Genomic DNA, 20,411 nt, shown 5'->3' with positions numbered 1-20,411 from the left:
GTCACTGAAAAGGGGCATAGAAGTGTCATTGAGTGAATGAATTGCTGGGAAGTGCTGTATAGCAGATCTCAGATTAATATCCAAAGGCCTTCCGAGTACCCTCCGGATTGAATAGGCTAGCCAGTAAAGAGTGGGCGGGAAAGGTTTCAAAAAAGAGTTTCTTTTTTTTTTTTTTAGTGCATAGCACTTACGGCCACAGCCACAGATTTCGCTGGTGGTGATCCGACGGTGACGATGCCAGGAGTCTAGATTATGTTGCGCCGCGTCATGCTTCTTAGTCAATGTGAAAACGGAATGGCCTCACAGCTGCAGCCAGTGAGAGAGTGGCGCATATCACAGTTGTGGCAATCACCGGAACAAGCTGTACAAGCTTATGTTATTCCGGGCTGAGTAGCCCCGTGCCGCTCCCACACTCAAATTCGGACTCGCTTCCCTACCTGTAGTCACTCTTCGGCCTTCACGGACAGCAGACGTGTATGCGTTTGGCTTCCTTGACCTCGGCTCCTAGCCGCTCGGTGGTAAGAACCGCTGTAGATAGTGTGAAGGAAGGTCAGGACGCGACTGCGCCACGCTTGTGATTGCCGTTGCTATGGATCAAGCAGGGCCGTCTAGTACCGTGCCGTAAGCAGTGCTACGCACCTACTTCGCTTTAATTAACTGTGCATATCGGCTGTAATGTTCTTTTTTTGTGTGTGTGTGTTCTGCTGCATACTGACATGACACATATGTTATGTGACACATTGGTCCTGTGGCTTGTTGGTCTCGGTACTGCTCGCAAGTTTGCCCTCATCCTCTTGTCTCAGTCTAGGACCTGGGTTCACTCACAGTCATAGCAATTGCATTTTGACGTAGTTGAAACACAAAAGGCGCCCATGTCAGTGTTTGTAAAAGAAAAGAAACCATAGGTAGGTTGAAATTAATCCAGAGCCCTCCACTAATGGAATTCCTGGTAGCCCATAAATGTAAATAATTTCCGAACGTCAAGCTTCGCGCACATTTCACTCTACATCATTCACGGGATTTAATATACTGCGCTACGCTTGTGGTTTCCATCGCTATGGATCAAGCAGGGCCGTCTAGTAACGTGCCGTAAGCAGTGCTACACACCTACTTCGTCTTTAATTATATGCATATCAGCCGTAATGTTTTTTTGTGTGTGTGTGTTCTGCTGCATATTAACATGACTGTTTATGTACCTCCGCATCGCTGAGCATCCTGCACTTCTGTTATTACTGATATTCTAATTTTTTTCAGTGATTGACTTCTGCCTGACCAAGTGCCTGGTGTGTGACCCTGAGACGAATTACTCGTGCCTCAAGTTGGAGTGGGCCTCAAAGGCCAACTGCAAGCAGAGGCAAGGTGTGTACCTCTTTGCAAACTGTTACAATGAATACAGTCAGACCCAGATATATCAAACTCGAAAGGGATTGCGAAATAATTCAATATACAGAAATTGGCTTGAGATGCCGCTCACGATTGTAAAAAATGATACTGTATTTCTCGCGTAATCAGCCCACTCGTATAATGAAACCACGCTTCACTTTTGCCCCTGAGATTTTGAAAATAAAAAAAAAATTTAAAAAAAGGAGAGTTAGCCGGTGATGGGTCTCTTCGTTTTAGCTGCTGCATCCACAGCTCATTTATTGGCAGCGTGCCGAGATGCTGCACAGCGATAACATCACGCTGTGTTTATCCTTTGATTTTACTTTTGATGTTAGCTCCTGCTGTGGCACGGAGCGAACTTGGCAGAGTGCCTATGATGGCTTGATTGCACAAGCCTGGTTCGATTTATCACGCCGTGCTTAGGACGGGCGTAGTCCATTGCCAAAAATCATTGGAAAGCGTGATAGCTGCAATTCCCTTTGAAACGCACAAATCTAAAAGTCGGTGTCTTGATTGCAGCTGACCGCGCGCTTTCGCCAATTCATATACATAGTATGCAAGGATGGACGACTCTCGCACAAAAAAATGCCACAATGTCCGCAGCCGCCATAGCTTACGCTACGCTGCATGTTCAACGCAACGGTAAGGATTGACTCTCGCAAAAAAAAAGTAAACAAAGTCCGTCGCTTTTTGTCTGCAGGCACCATAGCTCATGCTGTTCCAGGAAAGAGAGAGGGAGAGAGAAAGCTTTGTAGAAGAATGGACCCACCCTTGCGCTTTTCCCTATCTCGTTTTTTTTCCCTCTCCCAAACACCATGGCTGCATTGGCTGTGTTTGCTTCGTACCGGCCGTAGCCAGACCAGTTCCCCTCATTCCTTCAAGCACATGGCTTGCAAACATCATATGCTGACGTGTGGCGAACGATCACCGCAGATGCGCGTGCCTTTTGAGAAAGGGCGCGGCGCTGCCTTAGACCAGCCGTCGCCCAGCTGTTCCCTCTAATTCCTTCCGCGCGTGGCTTGAAAACTGATCATGCGGCAGAAGGCCGAGGGTTGGGGAAGGCGCATCTTCCAGTGCATAGTACGGAGTTCGATATATCGAGTGACCGCCGAAATTGAGTTCAATATATGACGCAGCTTTCCTATACTTTTGCATGGGATTTTTAATGGGATATTTCATGAGTTCCATATAACCAAAATTTGAATTATCCGGGTTCGACTGTATCACATATAACAAACTGATTTGTCATCCCAGTGCTACTTCATTATAACGAGGTTCTACTGTGCTGCTGGGACTGTCAAATTGATGTGATTTTCAGAAAACCTGGAGTGCATAGATCTATAAATACTTTACCTAAAAATAAAATAGCGGTTTAAAAACATTTTGAACAACATTGACGGGAAATGGACGTCGTTTTCTTTTTTGAAAGTAATGTGCGCTTTATAATTGATTTATGGCTACTGTGGGTGCTTTGCAGCTTGATTGATTTCTGGTGGCTCTGCCCTGCCTTAGTGGCTCAGAGGTTAGAGGCATAACTAGTGAGCCGAGGACCTTCGATTAATCATGGCAGCGCCGGCCGTGTTTCAGTAGAGGCGAGAGGCAAGGCACCCGTGTTCTATGTTATGTCGGTGCACCTTAGAGAGCCTGTGGTGATCAAAATTATCTGGATCCCTTCACTGTGAGTCGTCCCTCAGAGACAGAGTCACTCTGGGTTGTTCAGCCCTGTAAACTAAACCAAACATAACCATTCTTGGTATCTCAACAGCATGGCTGTTCTCCTTAGCACTGTGCTGTTGATTTTCGGTCCAGATAGCAAGTACATAAGTCCCTTTCAATGCTGCAGTCAACCTTGGAGAATATCGGGAATATCTTACAGGACTGCACTTGATCTCAACCACTGCTATAGGCATGTTGATTAGAGAACTTGCAACGAAGGGAAACAAAGGAGTGCACTCGGTTCCGGATATATCGAATTCAAGGGAATTGCAAAATAGTTCGACGTACCAATAACGCGATGTACAGTCGCTGATCGATTTTTCGGACCCTCAAAGAGCCGAGATAGCGTCCGGAAAATCAGGCAGTCCGAAAAAACGAATTCACGCAAAATAAGTCACTTTATTTAGTGAGCAGCTTGAAAAAGGGGTCAATATGCCTCTATGGGATGCTACGTTGCCATACAAGTAAGTCGGCTTGCACGTCGGCAAGGGTGACGTTCTCGCTGTACACAGCCGAAAGCACCATCAGTGTTCGGGTTAGTTCACTGCTAGTTGGCAGCACAGCCTCTGGCTCCTCACTGTCGGAGCCCGAGTCATCACTTGCAAGCACCTGGCGAACAATTTCGTCGACAGTGAGTTCAGCGCAGGGCTCGATCTCGCTGTAAGCGTTAGCAAACTGCTCCAGCTTCACTTCCATGGGAACGGCTCCTGTAGTGCGCCAGTGCTCGATGAGGTCAGCAGATGAAGACTGCTGATGGGATTCACTGCGCTTTCATCAGATGACAATGGCACTTCATCTCTGATCGCGAAACCAGCGTGGCGGAAGCAATTCCGCAGTCTCTTCTTGGTCACCGCTTTCCATGCATCGGAAAGCATGCTGAGTGCAGACAACAAGTCGACGCTTTAGGTTTTGCCGCTGTCCATGCATTACATCACGCAATAAGCACGCGTGACCAATAGAGGTGCTTGAGTGTCCGGATAACGCCCGGCGTTAGTGTCTGGTAGTTAATGCGGCGATGTAAACAGCACAACACACAACATGTGAATGACAACCGTGGCGACTGACGACTGTGCACGACAGCAGCACGGCAGAACTGGCACTGGCGGGACGGTGCAGCAAGCTGTGCCTGCTATCGAGGCTATACCGGGTATGCGAGGTTCCAATGGCATGATCAGCTGATGATATGACACCTGGGTTCAAGGTTGCAGAAAACCAAAATGGCAGCGGCCAGAAAAGCAAAATGGCGCCGGCGTTATTTGCGTTTTCGGTAGCTCTTGAGTCGCGAATCGAAAGAAAACTCTGGAAAATCGAACGAGAAGGAAGAAGGATCCAAAATATCGGTCGGCGACTGTATAAAACACACCAACATATGAGCTCCTCTGTAACTCAGAAGCATAATAGTGTACCCTTTTTGTGTCATTAGGAGAAGCGCTCCTTGTACGGGCACAGCGCGCAATTCGATATACAGGATGGGCGTTCAATAAGCGCGAACATTAGTCTTATACTCTCACATGAGATTTTCAAGAGGATATTCTGAGAGTTTAATATAAGCAATAATTCGATATATCTGGGACCAGCTGTAGGTACATTGAAAAAATGGTATTAATGTTGCCACCTGTTGAAGTATCCATCATCCATTCACCTAAACAGTCGTAGCGTTGCTTCCAGAATCGGGAGCTTTAGAGCCGCAGGCAATTGTTTTGATGGCTTTGGAAGCCAATAGGCTGGTGGCCATTGTTTTTGGCTTTGGAAATGAGATCCAGTGAGAGCTTATTCTTGGTACTCCTTGTCCTCCTGCCCCCTCGCAGGTCGTGCCGGCCGTGTGTCCGAGGGTCGTCTCTATCGCATGATACCCGAGAACTTCTACATGGACGTTCTGCCTCAGTACGGCATTCCAGAAATGCAGGTTCGGGCCCACACTTCCCGCCGGCGTATTTTCCTTGTTCTATGTTTTTTTTTCCTTTAATCTGCTTTTCGGAGCTCTTTGTGGGCCTTATGTCTAAACAGCTCATTGCATTGAATCTGTTTTACTTGTAAACACCTATGGGGAGGTTGAAGAGTGTGGCAGTTTTTCTTGAATTTTCATGTCCGGCACATTAATACCTACCGTGTGGTGTTGGTGGCCGACTGCAGCGGTGCCCTCTGGAGCTAACGGTGCTCAAGGTGAAGAAGCTGGACATGGGTGAGCCTAAGGCCTTGCTCGCGCTCTGCCTGGATCCCCCTGACCTGGGTGACATTGAGCGTGCCATCCTGGTCCTCAAAGAGGTGAGGCACTGGTCCATGTTGTCTGGGTCACACGAGGCTCGGAAGAAAATGCAGCTGTAATGGCCGTTATTTCAATTCACTAGAAGACATGTCTTCTTGAAACAACAGTAACTGAAGGGACCGTGATGGTATATTGCAGTTTTATTGTGAAAGCAATACTATGACAGCCAAAGCGAGACCTCGGGTGGCTGCAGCTACGCCGTGAACAGGCATAGCTACGGTCTCTTCATAAAAAAAATCAGCCTGCCATGACATTTGAATTCACGTTACCCCTTGCCACGGGCAGGAGCTGCCAACTCGCGTCCCTCCTTTCTTATGGGAGGGCGATATTAGAATCAGCCTGCCAGAACCGTTCTCGTTACTTCTGCGACACGCAGGCACGTCTGTACGGCTTGGTGGAAATGTGACTTCATATGTGGGCTGGTGGCTTACACTCTCGCGTCATACCCTTAAAGGATGAGCTCAAAATGTCCCCAATAATGTAGCACCTTACACTGACGGGGCGTGATAGTGCAATAATGTAGCACCTTACACTGATAGGGCGTGATAGGGGAATAATGTAGCAGGCAAAGGAAGCCTCTGCCGTTGCTTTTGCAATTCAGCTAGGGTCAATCAGAGCTAAACCACAACAAATGTTTTTTCTGCATCTCAAGTGATCAGAAATTTCACAGCTACAGTTTGGCTCTTGAATCTGAAACGAAACAACATGAAAAAGAATACAATAGATTTTCACGGATGCTAACCCAGTTACTACTAATTTGGAAACCCCAATTAGTAAAATTCGCCATTCATCCGAACTTGCTTGCAGGAGTAGCATGTGGAAGGTACGTCGCTGATATTATAGTTGTTCCGTCTTCACTGCTAGTAGTGAAATGAGGCCGCACAGCCATAAATAAATCCCGTCTGCCGTAAACTCATCCATGTGCATGTTTTCCCATGCTTCTGCGCATGAAGTTTGTTCGTATCGATGGTGCGGAATTTAGCCTGATATGAATTTTTTCCAGCCCCCATAAGATCCGTATCACCGCATCTCGCAAAATGATTCATAAATGCTAATGTGCGCGTGCATCATTTCGGAGAAGAAATTGAGCAGCCAAAAAGTTTGATTTGACCCCGGTACTTAGCTTTGACATACGTGCCGCTCTTCTCTTCCTAGGTGAGCGCCCTCACGACAATGATCGACGGTGTCTTCTGTCCGTACGATGGCGACCTGACCTTCGTAGGCAGGGTGATGGCACAACTGCCTCTGGACGTCTGCGTCAGCAAGATGATCCTGCTGGGGTTCGTGTTCGGTGTGCTCGAGGACTGCATCATTATAGGCAAGCCAGTTCTCTCCATTGTCATTTACTGCCTCTTTCTGCACTGTAACAGTTCTCGCTTTACTTAAATCTTTAAAGGAGCTCTGGTGGAATGCATAATGTTTATTCCTTGTGGATGTTGGAGAATGTGGATGTTGGAGGCACTGTTGTCTGCGGCTTCTGACGTGCCCTTTGCAAGTTCATCAGCTGACGGATGGGATCAACGTCTGAACTAATTAGAGCCAGACTGCATGTTCTGGTTTGGGTGGAACTTGAAGCACCTCATTTGCAGGCTCTTAAATAGGCCTCAAACGCGTTGCTTTGCTGCTATGTCTAATTGTCTATTCCAGAAGTGTACATGATGAGCAGCTTTGGTCGGGGATCTCTCCGAAGAGATTTCACCGTAGCATCGCAACTTTCCAGGGAGCAGGCTGTTCACTGGTTGTTTCGACATTGACTAGTAAAGTGCTGTGCTGGTTATCTTCTCTCTGGGGGCTCAGTGTTATAGGCCATTTGGCTCGAGAGCCACGGCCCAGCCGCAGTGGCACAGTGGTTAGGACGCTCGACTACTGTGCCCGAGGATGCGGGATCGAATCCCGGCCGCAGCGGCCACTTCTCGATGGAGGTGAAAAGCAAGGCGCTTGTGTGCTGTGTGAAGTCAGTGCACGTTAAGGAATCCCAGGTGGTCGAAAAATCTGGTGCCCTCCACTACGGCGTCTCTCATAGCCTGAGTCGCTTCGGGACGTTAAACTCCATTAAGACCATACACTCATGAGCTGGGGATCTTATTCCAGCCATGGAGACCATACTTCAATAGGGGCAAAACTCAAGGCACCTACAGGGTGTCTAGCAACCGGGAAAGCCGATAATGGAGACATCTTAATATCATTACAAAGAAATCTGGGTGGCTTTCAACAGCTATTATTCATGTTGTGAATGTCTGCCTATCTTCCAGAACTGCGTCTCTGATCTGTGCCAGCCTCTCTATTAACGAAAAACTGGGATTTCCAATTGCCGTGGCATCGCAGGACAGTTCTGCGTGGAATGCATGGAAAAATTGCATCTCCAGCCTCACCCTTTCACAGATGTAGGAGCCCCAATAGCCATGGGGCTCTTTTGTGAAGCTGTCCTAGCACTCTTGTAATGCAAATACAGTCGAACCCGGATATATTGAACCCGGGTATATCGAATTTTGGTTATATCGAACTCACGGAATATCCCCTTGAAAATCCCATGTAAAAGTATAGGAAAGCCGTGTCATATATTGAAATCAATTTCACCGGTCGTTCGATGTATCGAACTCCGCCTCACGTACTGGAAAGTGTGCCTTCCCCAAAGACGATCGTATCACCCTCGGCCGTTTGCCGCGTGACGTTTTCAAGCCACGTGCGGAAGGAATGAGAGGGGACAGTGCCGCGCCCATTCGTCGTTTATCCTTGCATGTATGAATCAACGAAAGCACGTGGTCAGCTGCGATCATGACACCGGCTTTTAACATTTTTCGCTTCAAACAGCATTTGCAGTACTTTATTATGCTTTCCAATGATTTTGTGGCAGTAGACTACGCCCGCCCCAAGCGCGGCGTGATGAATGTAACCAGGCTTGTGCAATTAAGCCATCACGGGCAGTCTGCCAAGTTCGCTCCCCGCCGCAGCAGGAGCTATCAAAAGATAAACACGCCGCGACGTTATCACTGCGCAGCATCTTGGCACGCTGCCAAGAAATGAGCTGTGGATGAGACGACCGAAACAGAGTGCCACATGCAAGTGATAACGCTGGCGATTTCGGTCGCGCCGACACAGAAACCTTGTTTTGAGCTGCCGCGGTGGCTCGTACCGCAGAGGAACTGCTTTTGCTCTGTCGCTGCTGCTCGTCGCCGAGATCGCTTAATCGCTTGCATGTGAGCGAGCTGGCCTTAACGCTTTCTTTTTTTCAAAATTCTCGGGTGTAAAAGTGGAGGGGGGGTTCATTATGCGAGTTGAGTTGATTACGCGACAAATACAGTATCGTTTTTTCGCATCGTATGTGCCGTCCCAAGCGGATTTCTGTATATCGAATTATCGATATATCGAACTATTTCGTGACCCCCTTCGAGTTCGATATATCCGGGTTCGACTGTAATTCGCATTAAAATCCTGAATGCAGCCACCAGAAAAACTTGACAAGTCTACCCTACGGCCGCTGAGAAGACTGCGCCGAGTGTTTTCTTAGGCGCACTTCTATAATGGTTCACCGGCACTTACACTTTTTTAATTTCTTTTCTCTTCTGCATGTCTTTTTTTGTGCAGCGGCGTGTCTTTCAATCCAGTCCATGTTTTCAAGGCCCTTCCAGAAACTGATTGAGGCCTACAAGTAAGATACCCTCCCTTTCACTCTTTTTTGTTTTGCTTCTCTCCGCTCCGTTATTTCTTGGCGTTCGCCCGTATAGTTATGATCTGTCATTTTAAGGGGAAACCTGGGTCTTTGCAGCCGAAAATCGGTCAGAAAATCGGATTTTCAATCTTCTCGTTTTCGCGATTCTGAGATCTTTCCTCAGCTATCTTCGAAGTTTCGTTGAAAAATATCGCCTAATTTGCGTTTACAGGGTTCCAAAGACGAGAATCTGCGTGTGTGGCCCTTTAAACTGAGGTCAAAGCGTGCCGAATTTCGATCTCCCGCAGTTCGAGAAATGCGTGATCTGCGGGCATAATCTTGTTGTCGTTCGAAAGATCGCGATTCAGGCCATTCCTATATCTCGGTTGGTGACCATGAGTGAGTCCACCGAAGCGGGAAAACAAAGGAACAAAATTGCGTTAAACACGCCCTGCTATTGGACTCCCACCACAGGTGAGCGAAATGGCGAGCTTTGGTTGGCTGTCGGCGTCTACTGCTCACGGTCCGGCGCCATTTTGAAAAGGTCTCTCCTTTAGGCCTAGTCGGCCTAGCGCCGTTCCTTCATCGTAACTACAACGCGAAATGCGCAATATTGAGATTCACGCTTCGTTGTTAGCCTAAAGAAAAGTAGCTAGAGGAGATAAACGCGCCGGGGACGCTGCATCGCCGCATCTGGTTATCTGCAATCAATGACGAAGCGCCGACGCTCCGCGTTGAGTCCGCGATGGCCTCAACGCGGATCACTAGTTGTGGGCCGACTGCGTTTACTGCATGAACGTGAGAATGGCGATCGCGCGCCAGAACTTTGCACCAACTTTTACAGAGGTCACGATGCAAACGCACTCGTCTTGGTGGCGGCCTCCAAACCATGCGTTCCGTTCGCCAGAAATTTCATTCTTTGAGGGTGAATTATATCGATGGTAAATGATGCATTGACATCAGAAGCTAGTCAGAACCCACTTTAATGAGTTACTGCTAGCTTTGGTGCTTCAAAAATTTATCAACACGTTTTTTCCTCAATTTCTCAAAATCAAAATATTGAGGACAGTACATGTTTGGAGGTGCGATATCTCTGGTTCAACTTATGATATTGCTATCATTCCTTTTGCACCAGAAAGGTAAACTGATGTACAGTGCAAAAATATAAATGAATTTGTGATATTTAATGAGGGAAGTTATTAAAAATTGCATGTGTTCCGGAGTGTCAAGGTGGCTTTTTGGTCTCTGAACTTTAACAAGTTGTAACTTTGGTTGAAATGGAACTAGGACATTCAATCATGATTTTTGCATTCTCTGTGTGTTCTAAATTGATTTGATATGTCAGTTTTTATCATAACTCCTGTAGTTTTACTGACAGCTCACCTCCAAACAAGGAACATAAAGGGCTCAATATCTTCAGAACTAAATGGTTTACATAAAATTAATGTGCATATTTGAAATCAGCACAAAAATCTGCATAGATGGTGCAACTTGCATCAAAATCTACCAGTAAATAAACAATTCTCTTTTAAGACCAGGGTCCCCCCCTTAAGGGGAAACACCCCTCTTAGAACATTGTTTCTTATCTATGGACCGATTTGGATTAAACTTGCATCACATATGTATTTTGACATGCTGATTTTAAATATATAATTGTTTCTGTAGAGTGCATAGTGTTGAGAATTTTACCTAATTAATGTTCCTCATTTGGAGGTGAGCTAATTACTAAACACACAGGGGCATGATGAAAATCAGCCTGCATAAATTATCTAGAAATATAACAGAGTGCAGCTGACTAAGAATGGAGGTGCTAGATTAATTTGAACTTGTGTTACAGTACATCAAACTTTTCTGTGGAAAAGCTCGATTTGACACCCATTATAAATAATTAGTTTTGTAAATGTTGCCTCATCATAACTGCGTATAGTATTTGAGTTTTACTGCACTCTTCAGGGGAGTATCTTTGCAGCAATGAAAAAAATGAAAGCAATAGCACAAATAGTTCAAGAGATATCGCTCCTCCAAAATTGCAGCACCCTCAAAAATGCTGTTTCGAGAGAACGAGGAAAAACATGTCAGAACATGTAGATTTAAATTATGGCAAGGTTTGACATATCAATATGATCAGAAATGGTTGGAAAGTAAATTAAAGTAAAAATTAATGTGTTATACCAATTTGAGCCGATGTTACACCATAAAACGAAAAACTCAAAGGAAAGGTCTATTTTGGTGCCAAGACAATCTTTTCAGTATATTTCCCCGTATGGTTATTATTACATTTACCTCGGTGTCAAAAGATACATGCGGTTAGGTGTAAAGAAAATAACTAGCAAGGGCAGGGCCAGAAATATTGATCTGGTGACTGTCCAGAAATCAATTTTGAGAAATCGGCGAGAAATGTTTTGGGCATATGTCTGAATTATCAAGGCTAACAGTAACTCGACAAAATGAGTTATGACTGATTTCTGGTATGAATGCACCGTTTCCCATCGAGATAATTGTCCCTGCAACTCAAAAGCAAATTTATTTCGAGAAAGTTTGCGATTCCGCATGCTGCGCGTGACGCCGTTTCGCGATCGCCGCTGCCGCCGCGCCACTAACTTTTCTAAGTGCTCGAGCTGTCGCAGCCATGAAAACTGCTTAGGTATCACTTTTTCAACTGCATTGTCATGATTACGATGCTCGCAAGCGGCAGGATTCGCCTCGAGGAAATTCACCGAGCACCACCGGCTACACCCTTATCGGCCCATCGCGGAGCCTCGGCATTTCGTCGCTGATAGCTGATAACAGGATGCGGCGATGCCGCGTCACTGGTGCGCCTCTTATCTCTACCTTTCATCGATTTCTGGGCCAGAATGACTCTCGAACCTAAATTTTTCCCATTTTACGCCGTGGTCGTGACGATGGGACGTTGCTAAGCCAGCTAGGCCTGCGCGACCTTTTCAAAATGGCGCCAGGCCGCAAACAGTCGATGAGGGCAGCCAACCAAAAGTGGTTATTTGTGTCGCATGTTTTTGGAGCCCAATAGCAGCATTTGTGCCTTTGTTTTCCGCTTCGGATGTTTGCTCACGAGCGCCGATTGTGACATGGGAATAGCCTGAATCACGATCTTTCAAACGAGATCAAAATGATGCCCGTGGCGCGCGTTTTTATCGATCTGCGGCCGATCAAACCTCGGCGTGATTTGACCTCAATTAAAGGGCCAAATGTTCAGATTCGCATTTTTGGAACGCTGCAACGTGCGAATTAGGCGGTATTTTTCAACCAAAATTTGCAGATAGTTGCGGAAACATCTCAGGACCGCAAATATTAAGAAATAAAAAATCCGATTCTTAGACCGATTTTCGGCCGCAAAGAGCCGTGTCCCCCCTTACGTCATGCTTGCAAGCGTGTTTAATGCCGCACTGTCTTTTTTCTTTGCTTGTTGATCGCATGACACTTCCCCATCAACTCTTGTGGCTCTCTGCAGGCGTAGGCCGCCTGACGTGGCTATTTCTCACGCCTTGCTTTCTTTGCAGGTCCCGCATGGCCTGGTCTGAGGGATCATTCAGCGACTGTCTAGCCATGCTCAATGCTTACAAGGTGCGCACACATCATTGCACGGTCGTAGTTGCTGCGGTTACGTTCAGCCTGGACGTGGAAAGAAAATAAGTGATAAAAACTGTGCAGATAACATAAAATTGTTCCTAAAATTGTTCCTAAAATGGGAGGGGGGGGGGGGGGGGGGGGGGGGGGGGGGCTCTAGAATAAGTAGCTGACAGATTTGCTGTGTACAGTCACTGACCGGTTTTTCAGATGCCAGATTTTCCAGACCTGCCTGATTATCCGGACCCCGCCGAGTCAATAGATAACACCGACCAAAAGTTCGGACGTTTGACGCTTTTCTCGTTCGTATTTCTGGACACTTCCCCTCACCCGCAGGTCAAAGGCTACGAAAAATTGCCACGCCATCGCTGTCATTTTGTTTTTGTGCAACCTCGAACCCGCGTTCCATGCATCCCTTAGCCCTATACTCGATAGCAGGCCCGATTAGCTATGGTGAATCAAATGACCCGTTACACCTCGAAATCGGGAATCCCGGCCTCGGCGGCAGCTTTTCGGTGGAGGCGAAAAGAAAGGCGTCCGTGTGCTGTGCGATGTCAGCGCACGTTAAAGAACCCCAGGTGGTCGAAATTTCCGGAGTCCTCCACTACGGCGTCTCTCATAGCCTGAGTTGCTTTGGGACGTTAAACCCCACAAACCAAACCAAACCAAACCAAACCTCGAAATCGGGCAGCCCACACCGTACGCCCCTGCTCCATGGTTCCATCGAGAAGCAATTACTTATATATATACACACACAGTCAAAACCAGATAATTCAAATTTTGGTTATAATACTCACGGAATATCCCCTTGAAAATCCCATGTAAAAGTATAAGAAAGCTGCGTCATATACCGAACTGAATTTCACCGGTTGTTCGATATATCGAACTTCGCTCCATGCATTGGACGGTGCGCCTTCCCTAAAGACGATCGAGTCACCCTCGGCCGTTTGCCGCGTAACGTTTTCAAGCTACGTACGGAAGGAATGAGGGGACACAGTTCGGCGATGGCTGGTCTAGGGCAGCGCCGCGCCCTTCCCCAAAGGCACCCGCATCTGTGGAGATCGCTGCTGTGCGCCAGCACGTGACATTTGCAAGCCACGTGCGTGAAGGGACGAGAGGGAACCAATGCAGCCATGGTGTTGAGAGGGGAATAACGCGATAGAGCGAAGCACAAGGGTGTGCCCACTCTTCTGCTGAGCTTTACCTCTCCTCTTCCTCTCTCTTTCCCGGTCTCGTTCGCAGCAGCACGCACTACGCATGCGCGGACAAGCCGTGGCAGGCGCTTTCTTCAGTGTGTGTGTGTATTGGGAACGCTCAGCGCGCAGCGGTTGGCATGCCGTCGTGCTGTACTGACATGCCTGTACTGACATGACTGTACTGCTGTGCTGGCATGCCGTCGTGCTGAGTCGTCGTGCTGTACTTGCATAAGCTACGGCGGCTGCCAGCGCAAAAGCGGCAGGGGTATTTTTTTTTTTTTTTTTTTTTTGCAGAACGTGCGCCGTAGCGTATGCTATAAAGGCTGCGGAGGTTTAAAAGCTGCAATCTTTTTTTTTTTTGTTTTTGTTGTTGTTGTTGTTCTTGCGAGAGTCACCCTTACTTGTCATGCTGAACGTGCGGCGCAGCGTAAGCCATGGCAGCTGCGGACGTTAAGAAGCGGCAAGTTTTTTTTTTTTTACGACTTTTAGCATTGTTTTCTTCAAACGGCATTTGCAGCTATCACGCTTCCGATGATTTTGTGGCAGTGGACTACGCCCGCCCCAAGCGCAACATGATAAATCGAACCAGGCTTGTGCAATCTAGCCATGACGCGCACTCTGTCAAGTTCGCTCCCTGCCACCACAGGATCTATCAAAAGCATAGCTAAAGATAAACACTCTATGACATTATCGCTGCATAGCATCTTGGCGCGCTGCCAATAAATGAGCTGTTTATGAGACAGTCGAACGAAGGGACGCGCCTCCGGACGCTTTTTTGTTTGTTTGTTTGTTTTTGAAATTCTCGGGGGCAAAAGTTGGGGGCGTGGGTTCATTATGCGACTGGGTTGATTACGTGACAAATACAGTATCATTTTTCGCGATTGAAAGTGGCATCTCAAGCCGGTTTCTGTATATCGAATTATCAATACTTCGAACTATTTCAAGATCCCCTTCGAGTTCGATATATCCGGGTTCGACGGTATATATATATACAGTCGAACCCGGATAATTCGAATTTTGATTATATCGAACTCATAGAATAGACTTTATGCAAAATTGCTGTCATCTATCGGCCGCCGCACGCATTTCTGCCATGTTCAAGTGTAGCTGCATTGAGGAGCGGCAAGCGGCATAGTAGGGGGCTGCGCAGCCGGCTGCGTTAATGCTCGTTGTTGCCGATAATATTGACAGACTGTTGTGCCCCTTGTGTACGCAAAATTAAAATAAGGGTGTAGAAAAAAAGAAGCCGCAAGTTCTTCTAAAGGCTTGTGTTAATCTGCTCTCGCGTGGTTGTCGCGCTAGGCGCACTTTCAATCAACGGGGCGCCTGAATTTTAAAATATGTTATTTAGCGTGCATTAGAAGATTGAAAATCTGTACTCTGTGCTAAGGCAGACGCCTTATGGTGTGTTAAATTTGCCTGTAGACGGACTGTGCATGCCTTTTCGCGTAAAAAATGTGCAAGAGTGTTCCCGGTTTTTTTGTTACGCTAATTCATCTCAGCTTTTAATGTTTCATGCATGCAAGCTGTCAACAGATTTTGCCCGTATGTATATGTCCAGGTATCCAGATAGAACATGTTTCGGCACTTCAAAGACGTCAGACTGTTCTCTTAAATTCCAGTGCGATAGTCACGTCTGTTCCTGTCCAACCTGCACACGTAATTCTGTGACCCATGCCTTTTTGTTGGCTTCGTACAACACTGGCAGTGACGCCCTTTTAAAGCACCTCGGGTTCTTCAACTTCCCGATTACAAGCAAGGGAAGCTTCTCGCTGCCAGACATGTTGCTGCCGATGAGTACGGTCAGCCGCTCTTTACTGTTCTTGCCACCGTTGCATGGGTCACCAGCAAAAGCAAGCGTTCTTTCCGGCAACATCTTATAAAATTGTGACATGGCGCATTGTATCAACTGCGGTCGCTAGCTGCGATAGTAAACGTTTCTCACATGTCAGGTCGTGCTTTATCATCGTGAAACTTGCGAGATTTTGCTCAGTTTTCAGTAATTCAGAACTAGTTAAGAGGTAATTGGTGCCATGAGTGCATTATACCAACGTCAACCGTCGCAATATGTTTGTTGCATGCTATTTTATGCACGCAGTTCAATAGGGGTGATGATGGGGAATTAAAAACTTCCTAATTTTGAGGAATTTGCTACATGGAGGTTTGTTACTAGAGGTTTAACTGTTTTTGACCGTCACATTCCCTCTTTTCCCTGTCACATCGTCTCTGTCGCAGGTGTGGCAAAACATGCGGGAGCAGGGGGCCTTCTCTCGTCGTTACGGCGTCAACGAGCGGGCGTGGGCCTCGCACAACTTCCTCCAACTTAAGCGGCTGCTCGAGGTGGAGCACCTGGTCGAAGAGATCCACCACCGACTCAGCAGGTTCAACATCCATGTCCTGGAGCGACCTAACCTTCCACCGGTCGACCCCGACCAGCACCTGGTCATTCTCAGGGTGAGAGGGCAGAGTGACGATCGGCTCGCTCAATTTAAAATCAATAGCTCTTTATCTACCTATCTGCTAAGTTTTTCATCTCTAGGGTCAGTATTAGTCACAGTGCCAATTTATATTCAATCGAACCCGGACATATCGAACCCGGATATATCAAATTTTGGCTATATCGAACTCACTGAATGTCCCCTTGAAAATTCTATGTAAAAGTATAGAAAAGCTGCATCGTATATCGAACTCAATTTCACCGATCGTTTGATATATCGAACTCCGCACCACGCATTGGACGGTGCGCCTTCCCCAAAGACGATTGCATCACCTCGGCCGTTTGCTGCGTGACGTTTTCAAGCCACGCGCGGAAGGAATAAGAGGGCACAGTTCGGCGATGGCTGGTCTAGGGCAGCGCTGCGGTTATCGCTGCCACGCTAGCACGTGACGTTTGCAAGTCGTGTGTGAAGGAACGAGAGGGAACAAATGCAGCCGTGGTGTTCAGGAGAGGGGAAAAATGCGACGGAGCGAAGCGCAAGGGTGTGCCCACTCTTCTGCTGAGCTTTATCTCTCCCCTTCCTTCCTCTTTTTCCCGGTCTTCGTTTGTAGCAACACACACTACTCATGCGCGGACAAGCCAGCTCAGCCCGTGGCAGACGCTTCTCCAATGTGTGTTGTGAACGCTCTGGGCGCAGCGATTGACGTACCATTCTTGTCTTGTGTCATCGTACTGAACGCGTGTAAGCTACGGCGGCCACGGACGCTAAGAAGCGGCAGATCTCTTTTTTTTTTCTTGCGAGAGTCGTTTTTTTATTGCCGTCGTGTTGAACGTATGCTATGGCGGCTACGGAAGTTAAGAAGCAGCAATATTTTTTTTTTTTGCGAGAGTTCTTGTCGGGTTGAACGTGTGGCGCAGCGTAAACTATGGCGGCTACGGACGTCAAGAATCGGCAGATGATTTTTTTTTTTGCGAGAGTCGTTCATTCTTGCATCTATGAATCAACAAAAGCTCGAGGTCGGCTGTGATTATGACACTGGGTTTTAGCATTGTTCGCTTCGAACGGCATTTGCAACTATCTCACTTGCCAATGATTTTGTAGCAGTGGAATGAATGCCCGTCCCACCCCAAGCACGACGCGATAAATCGAACCAGGCTTGTGCAATCAAGCCATCACGCGGGCACTCTCCCAAGTTCGCTCCCTGCCACTGCAGGATAGTATAGTCAACAGTATAGTCAAAAGATAAACATGTCGTGCCGTTATCGCTGCGCAGCATCTTGGCGCGCTGCCGCTAAATGAGCTGTGGATGCGACGGTCGAAATGGAGGGGCATGCCACCGAAATTTGTTTTTTTTTTTTTGTTGTTGTTTTTTTTTTCTAATTTTCTGGGGCGAAAATGGGGAGTGGGTTCATAATGCGAGTGGATTGACTACGGGACAAATGCTGTATCATTTTACACGATCGCAAGTGCCATCTCAAGCCAATTTCGGTATATCGAATTATCGATACATCGAACTATTTCGCGATTTCCTTCGAATATGATATATCCGGGTTCGACTGTAATCGATGTCGCCCAAATATGAGCTGAAAACGGCCCCGAAACGACCGTTTTCCATGAGATGTAGCTCCCATTTCATGCATGGCACCGTAGCCATTTTTGTCTCATCCGAAGGAGCCGCCTTTTGTCTTCAAATTGCTGCCTATGCTGTTTCCATTCGCCCATTAACCGCATAAAAAATAGCAAGAAGTAGAACATGGCATTCGCGATCCCATTAACTTTCGGGGTGCACATGACGGCAGGGCGTCACCGCATTGGTGGAGCTGGTTGGTGGTGTCTGCTAGGCGCGCCCAAGCTGCAGGGAGATGTCGGACATGTGACGTCAGCCACGCTTGGTTCCGAACCGCGAGGTGCATTCATGGCAAGAATTTAGGAAAAGGAGAAGAAAAATGTTGATTAATCATCTCAAGTGACGCCCTGCCCGGCTGTGTGCGCAGGGCGACGAAAATTGTGCACCAAACAGTCGAGCGTACAAGTCTGTAGTGGGCCTAGCATGTTCCCCAGCATGGGAGACTCCTACTGCTAGCGGTTGCAGGCCGCAGATGGACAGAAAGAGAAGACAAGCTCAAAACGAAAAAAGCTTCAACTCGCGGCAGCTCCAGCAACCAAGCGGTAGTCTGATTGTTTTCGTGTTGACGGCAGCTTGGCGGACAGTCTGCTTGGCGAGGTGGAGTTCACGATCGTCAGATGTAAACAGTTTGCAGAGACTGGCGAAGTTCACGTTGAAAAAAGTGAGCGTGGATAAGAAATCGCCGTCAGTCTTATTCTCCAGTGCATAAACTGTGGGGACATGTCGTCTTCATAGAGCTTGCTGCGCGTTTGCGCCGATCAGATCGCGCTCATACCGTAAAAACCCGCGTATAATACGAACCCGAATATAATACGAGGTGAAATTCTGGAGACGCGAAATGGCAAAAAAAAGTTTTTACCGCATATAATACGAGAGAGAAAAAACAAGACATTTATTGAAATCGGACCTCACACTTCAATCACTTTCATCTTCAGCAGCGCTTTCCTCGGAAATTTCTTTGTCGGACAAATCATCCCACAGGTACTCATCTTCTGTGCCATCGAGGGCGTTTGAGATGCCGCACTTCTTAAACGAACGGCGCACAAGCTCCTCTGGGATGCTTGCCCACGCGTCCACAATCCATTTGCACAGCGTGGCTGGCGATGCTCGCTTCAGCCGCCCGGCCGGCGTCACTGCAGGCTCACCTGACCGCATCCATTCCGCGTAGCATCGCTTGACTGCGTCCTTGAAGGGTTTGTTGACACAAACGTCGAGAGGCTGAAGTTGTGAGGTCATCCCACCCGGAATCACAACAAGTTCTGTGCGGCAGTCGCTTAGCAGCCTTTTCACCGAGTCGGCCAAATGGCAACGAAACGCGTCCAGCACGAGGATGGATGGAAAGGACAACAGTGCACCGGGCCGTTTGCACCACACTGACTTCACCCAGTCGAGGACAAGATCCTCGTTCATCCAACCTTTTTCATGGCATCTCACGATGACATTCTTCGGCAGCTCCTCACCTTTCGGCATTGTCTTGCGCTTGAAGATGACATAGGGCGGGAGCTTGCGGCCGTCTGCCGTGCACGATAGCATGACTGTAACCCGCGTCTTCTCGTTTCCAGTAGACCGGATACAAACTTGTTTAGAGCCTTTCTCATGGACGGTGAGGGGCGATGGCATGTCCAGGTAAACCGGCGTCTGGTCAGCATTGCCTATTTGCCCCAGCTGAAAGTTTTTGGTCTTTCGCAAAGAAATCACGTGGCGCTGAAAAGCCACCAGCAGCTCTTCGAAGGATTCGGGCAGCTTTTGTGAAATCGAGGTTCGCCGGCGTAGCGAGAATCCAGCACGGCACATATAGCGATGTATCCAGTGCTTGCTTGCTTTGAAGGCGGAGCTCGGAATTCCCTTTTCCCTTGCAAGCTCCCTAGCTTTTGCTTGCATAAGCTCTACGCTCACAGCTAGATGCGATGCTCGCTGTTCTCGTACGAACTCCGTCAGAGCGAGTTCAATTTCCGGGAATGCGCCATTCTTTGGCCCGCGAAAGCTTCTTCGCATTCCCTTGCACGCGAAAAGGGCTTCTTTCTGTCGTCGCCATCCGCGAATGCTTCCCTCGGTGACGCCAAACTGCCTCCCGGCCGCACTGTTGCCGATGTTTTCAGCAACTAAAATCACCTTTCTCTTAAAAGCAGCCGAGTACTGTTTCCGAGACCCTGGCATCCTGCTCGTTCACTTAAAGAAAAAAGCGTGCACTTTTTCGCGAACCGTGGTTTGCACGAGAGCACATGCGCTGATGCTGTGCGCACTCGACGACTCAACAACAAAGAGACGACACCTCGACGTCGTGGCCACTGCGGGGTGCGGCCACGTTAGGGCAACGAAGCCAAGCCGTAGCCGCACATCGATAACAAAGCCAAGCCGTAGCCACGCGGCAACAATGAAACCAAAACTTCTCGCAAAACTTTGACATTTTGGTTGGGATCCGCAAATAATACGAGGCGGAAATTTGGAACGCTGAAAGTTGGAAAAAAAACTCGTATTATACGCGGGTTTTTACGGTAATCCTTAGTGAATGCGCTTGCTTTCTGTGCAATGCAGAGCACTGGCAAGCAGC

At 47.7% G+C, this 20,411-nt stretch overlaps 1 protein-coding gene across 3 annotated transcripts in view; it reads left to right on the top strand.

Annotated features, from left to right (window-relative positions):
• spn-E (tudor domain containing 9 protein spindle E) overlaps nt 1–20,411 on the top strand; it is a 153,491-nt gene that overhangs the window by 45,717 nt on the left and 87,363 nt on the right. For all 3 annotated transcript variants that reach the window (XM_084582928.1, XM_084582930.1, XM_084582929.1), the window contains exons 14-20: nt 1,255–1,359; nt 4,908–5,005; nt 5,233–5,364; nt 6,521–6,683; nt 8,951–9,014; nt 12,533–12,596; nt 16,031–16,249. In XM_084582928.1, the coding sequence (XP_084439054.1) occupies nt 1,255–1,359; nt 4,908–5,005; nt 5,233–5,364; nt 6,521–6,683; nt 8,951–9,014; nt 12,533–12,596; nt 16,031–16,249 (845 nt within the window). The remainder of the gene's footprint in view (nt 1–1,254; nt 1,360–4,907; nt 5,006–5,232; nt 5,365–6,520; nt 6,684–8,950; nt 9,015–12,532; nt 12,597–16,030; nt 16,250–20,411) is intronic.

This window comes from Amblyomma maculatum, chromosome 10 (genome assembly GCF_055883805.1).
Source record: "Amblyomma maculatum isolate TAMU_Amacu chromosome 10, ASM5588380v1, whole genome shotgun sequence".
In the NCBI taxonomy this organism is placed as follows: domain Eukaryota; kingdom Metazoa; phylum Arthropoda; class Arachnida; order Ixodida; family Ixodidae; genus Amblyomma; species Amblyomma maculatum.
The sequence above is the reverse complement of the archived record's forward strand: the minus strand, read 5'-3'. Positions and strand labels throughout refer to the sequence as shown.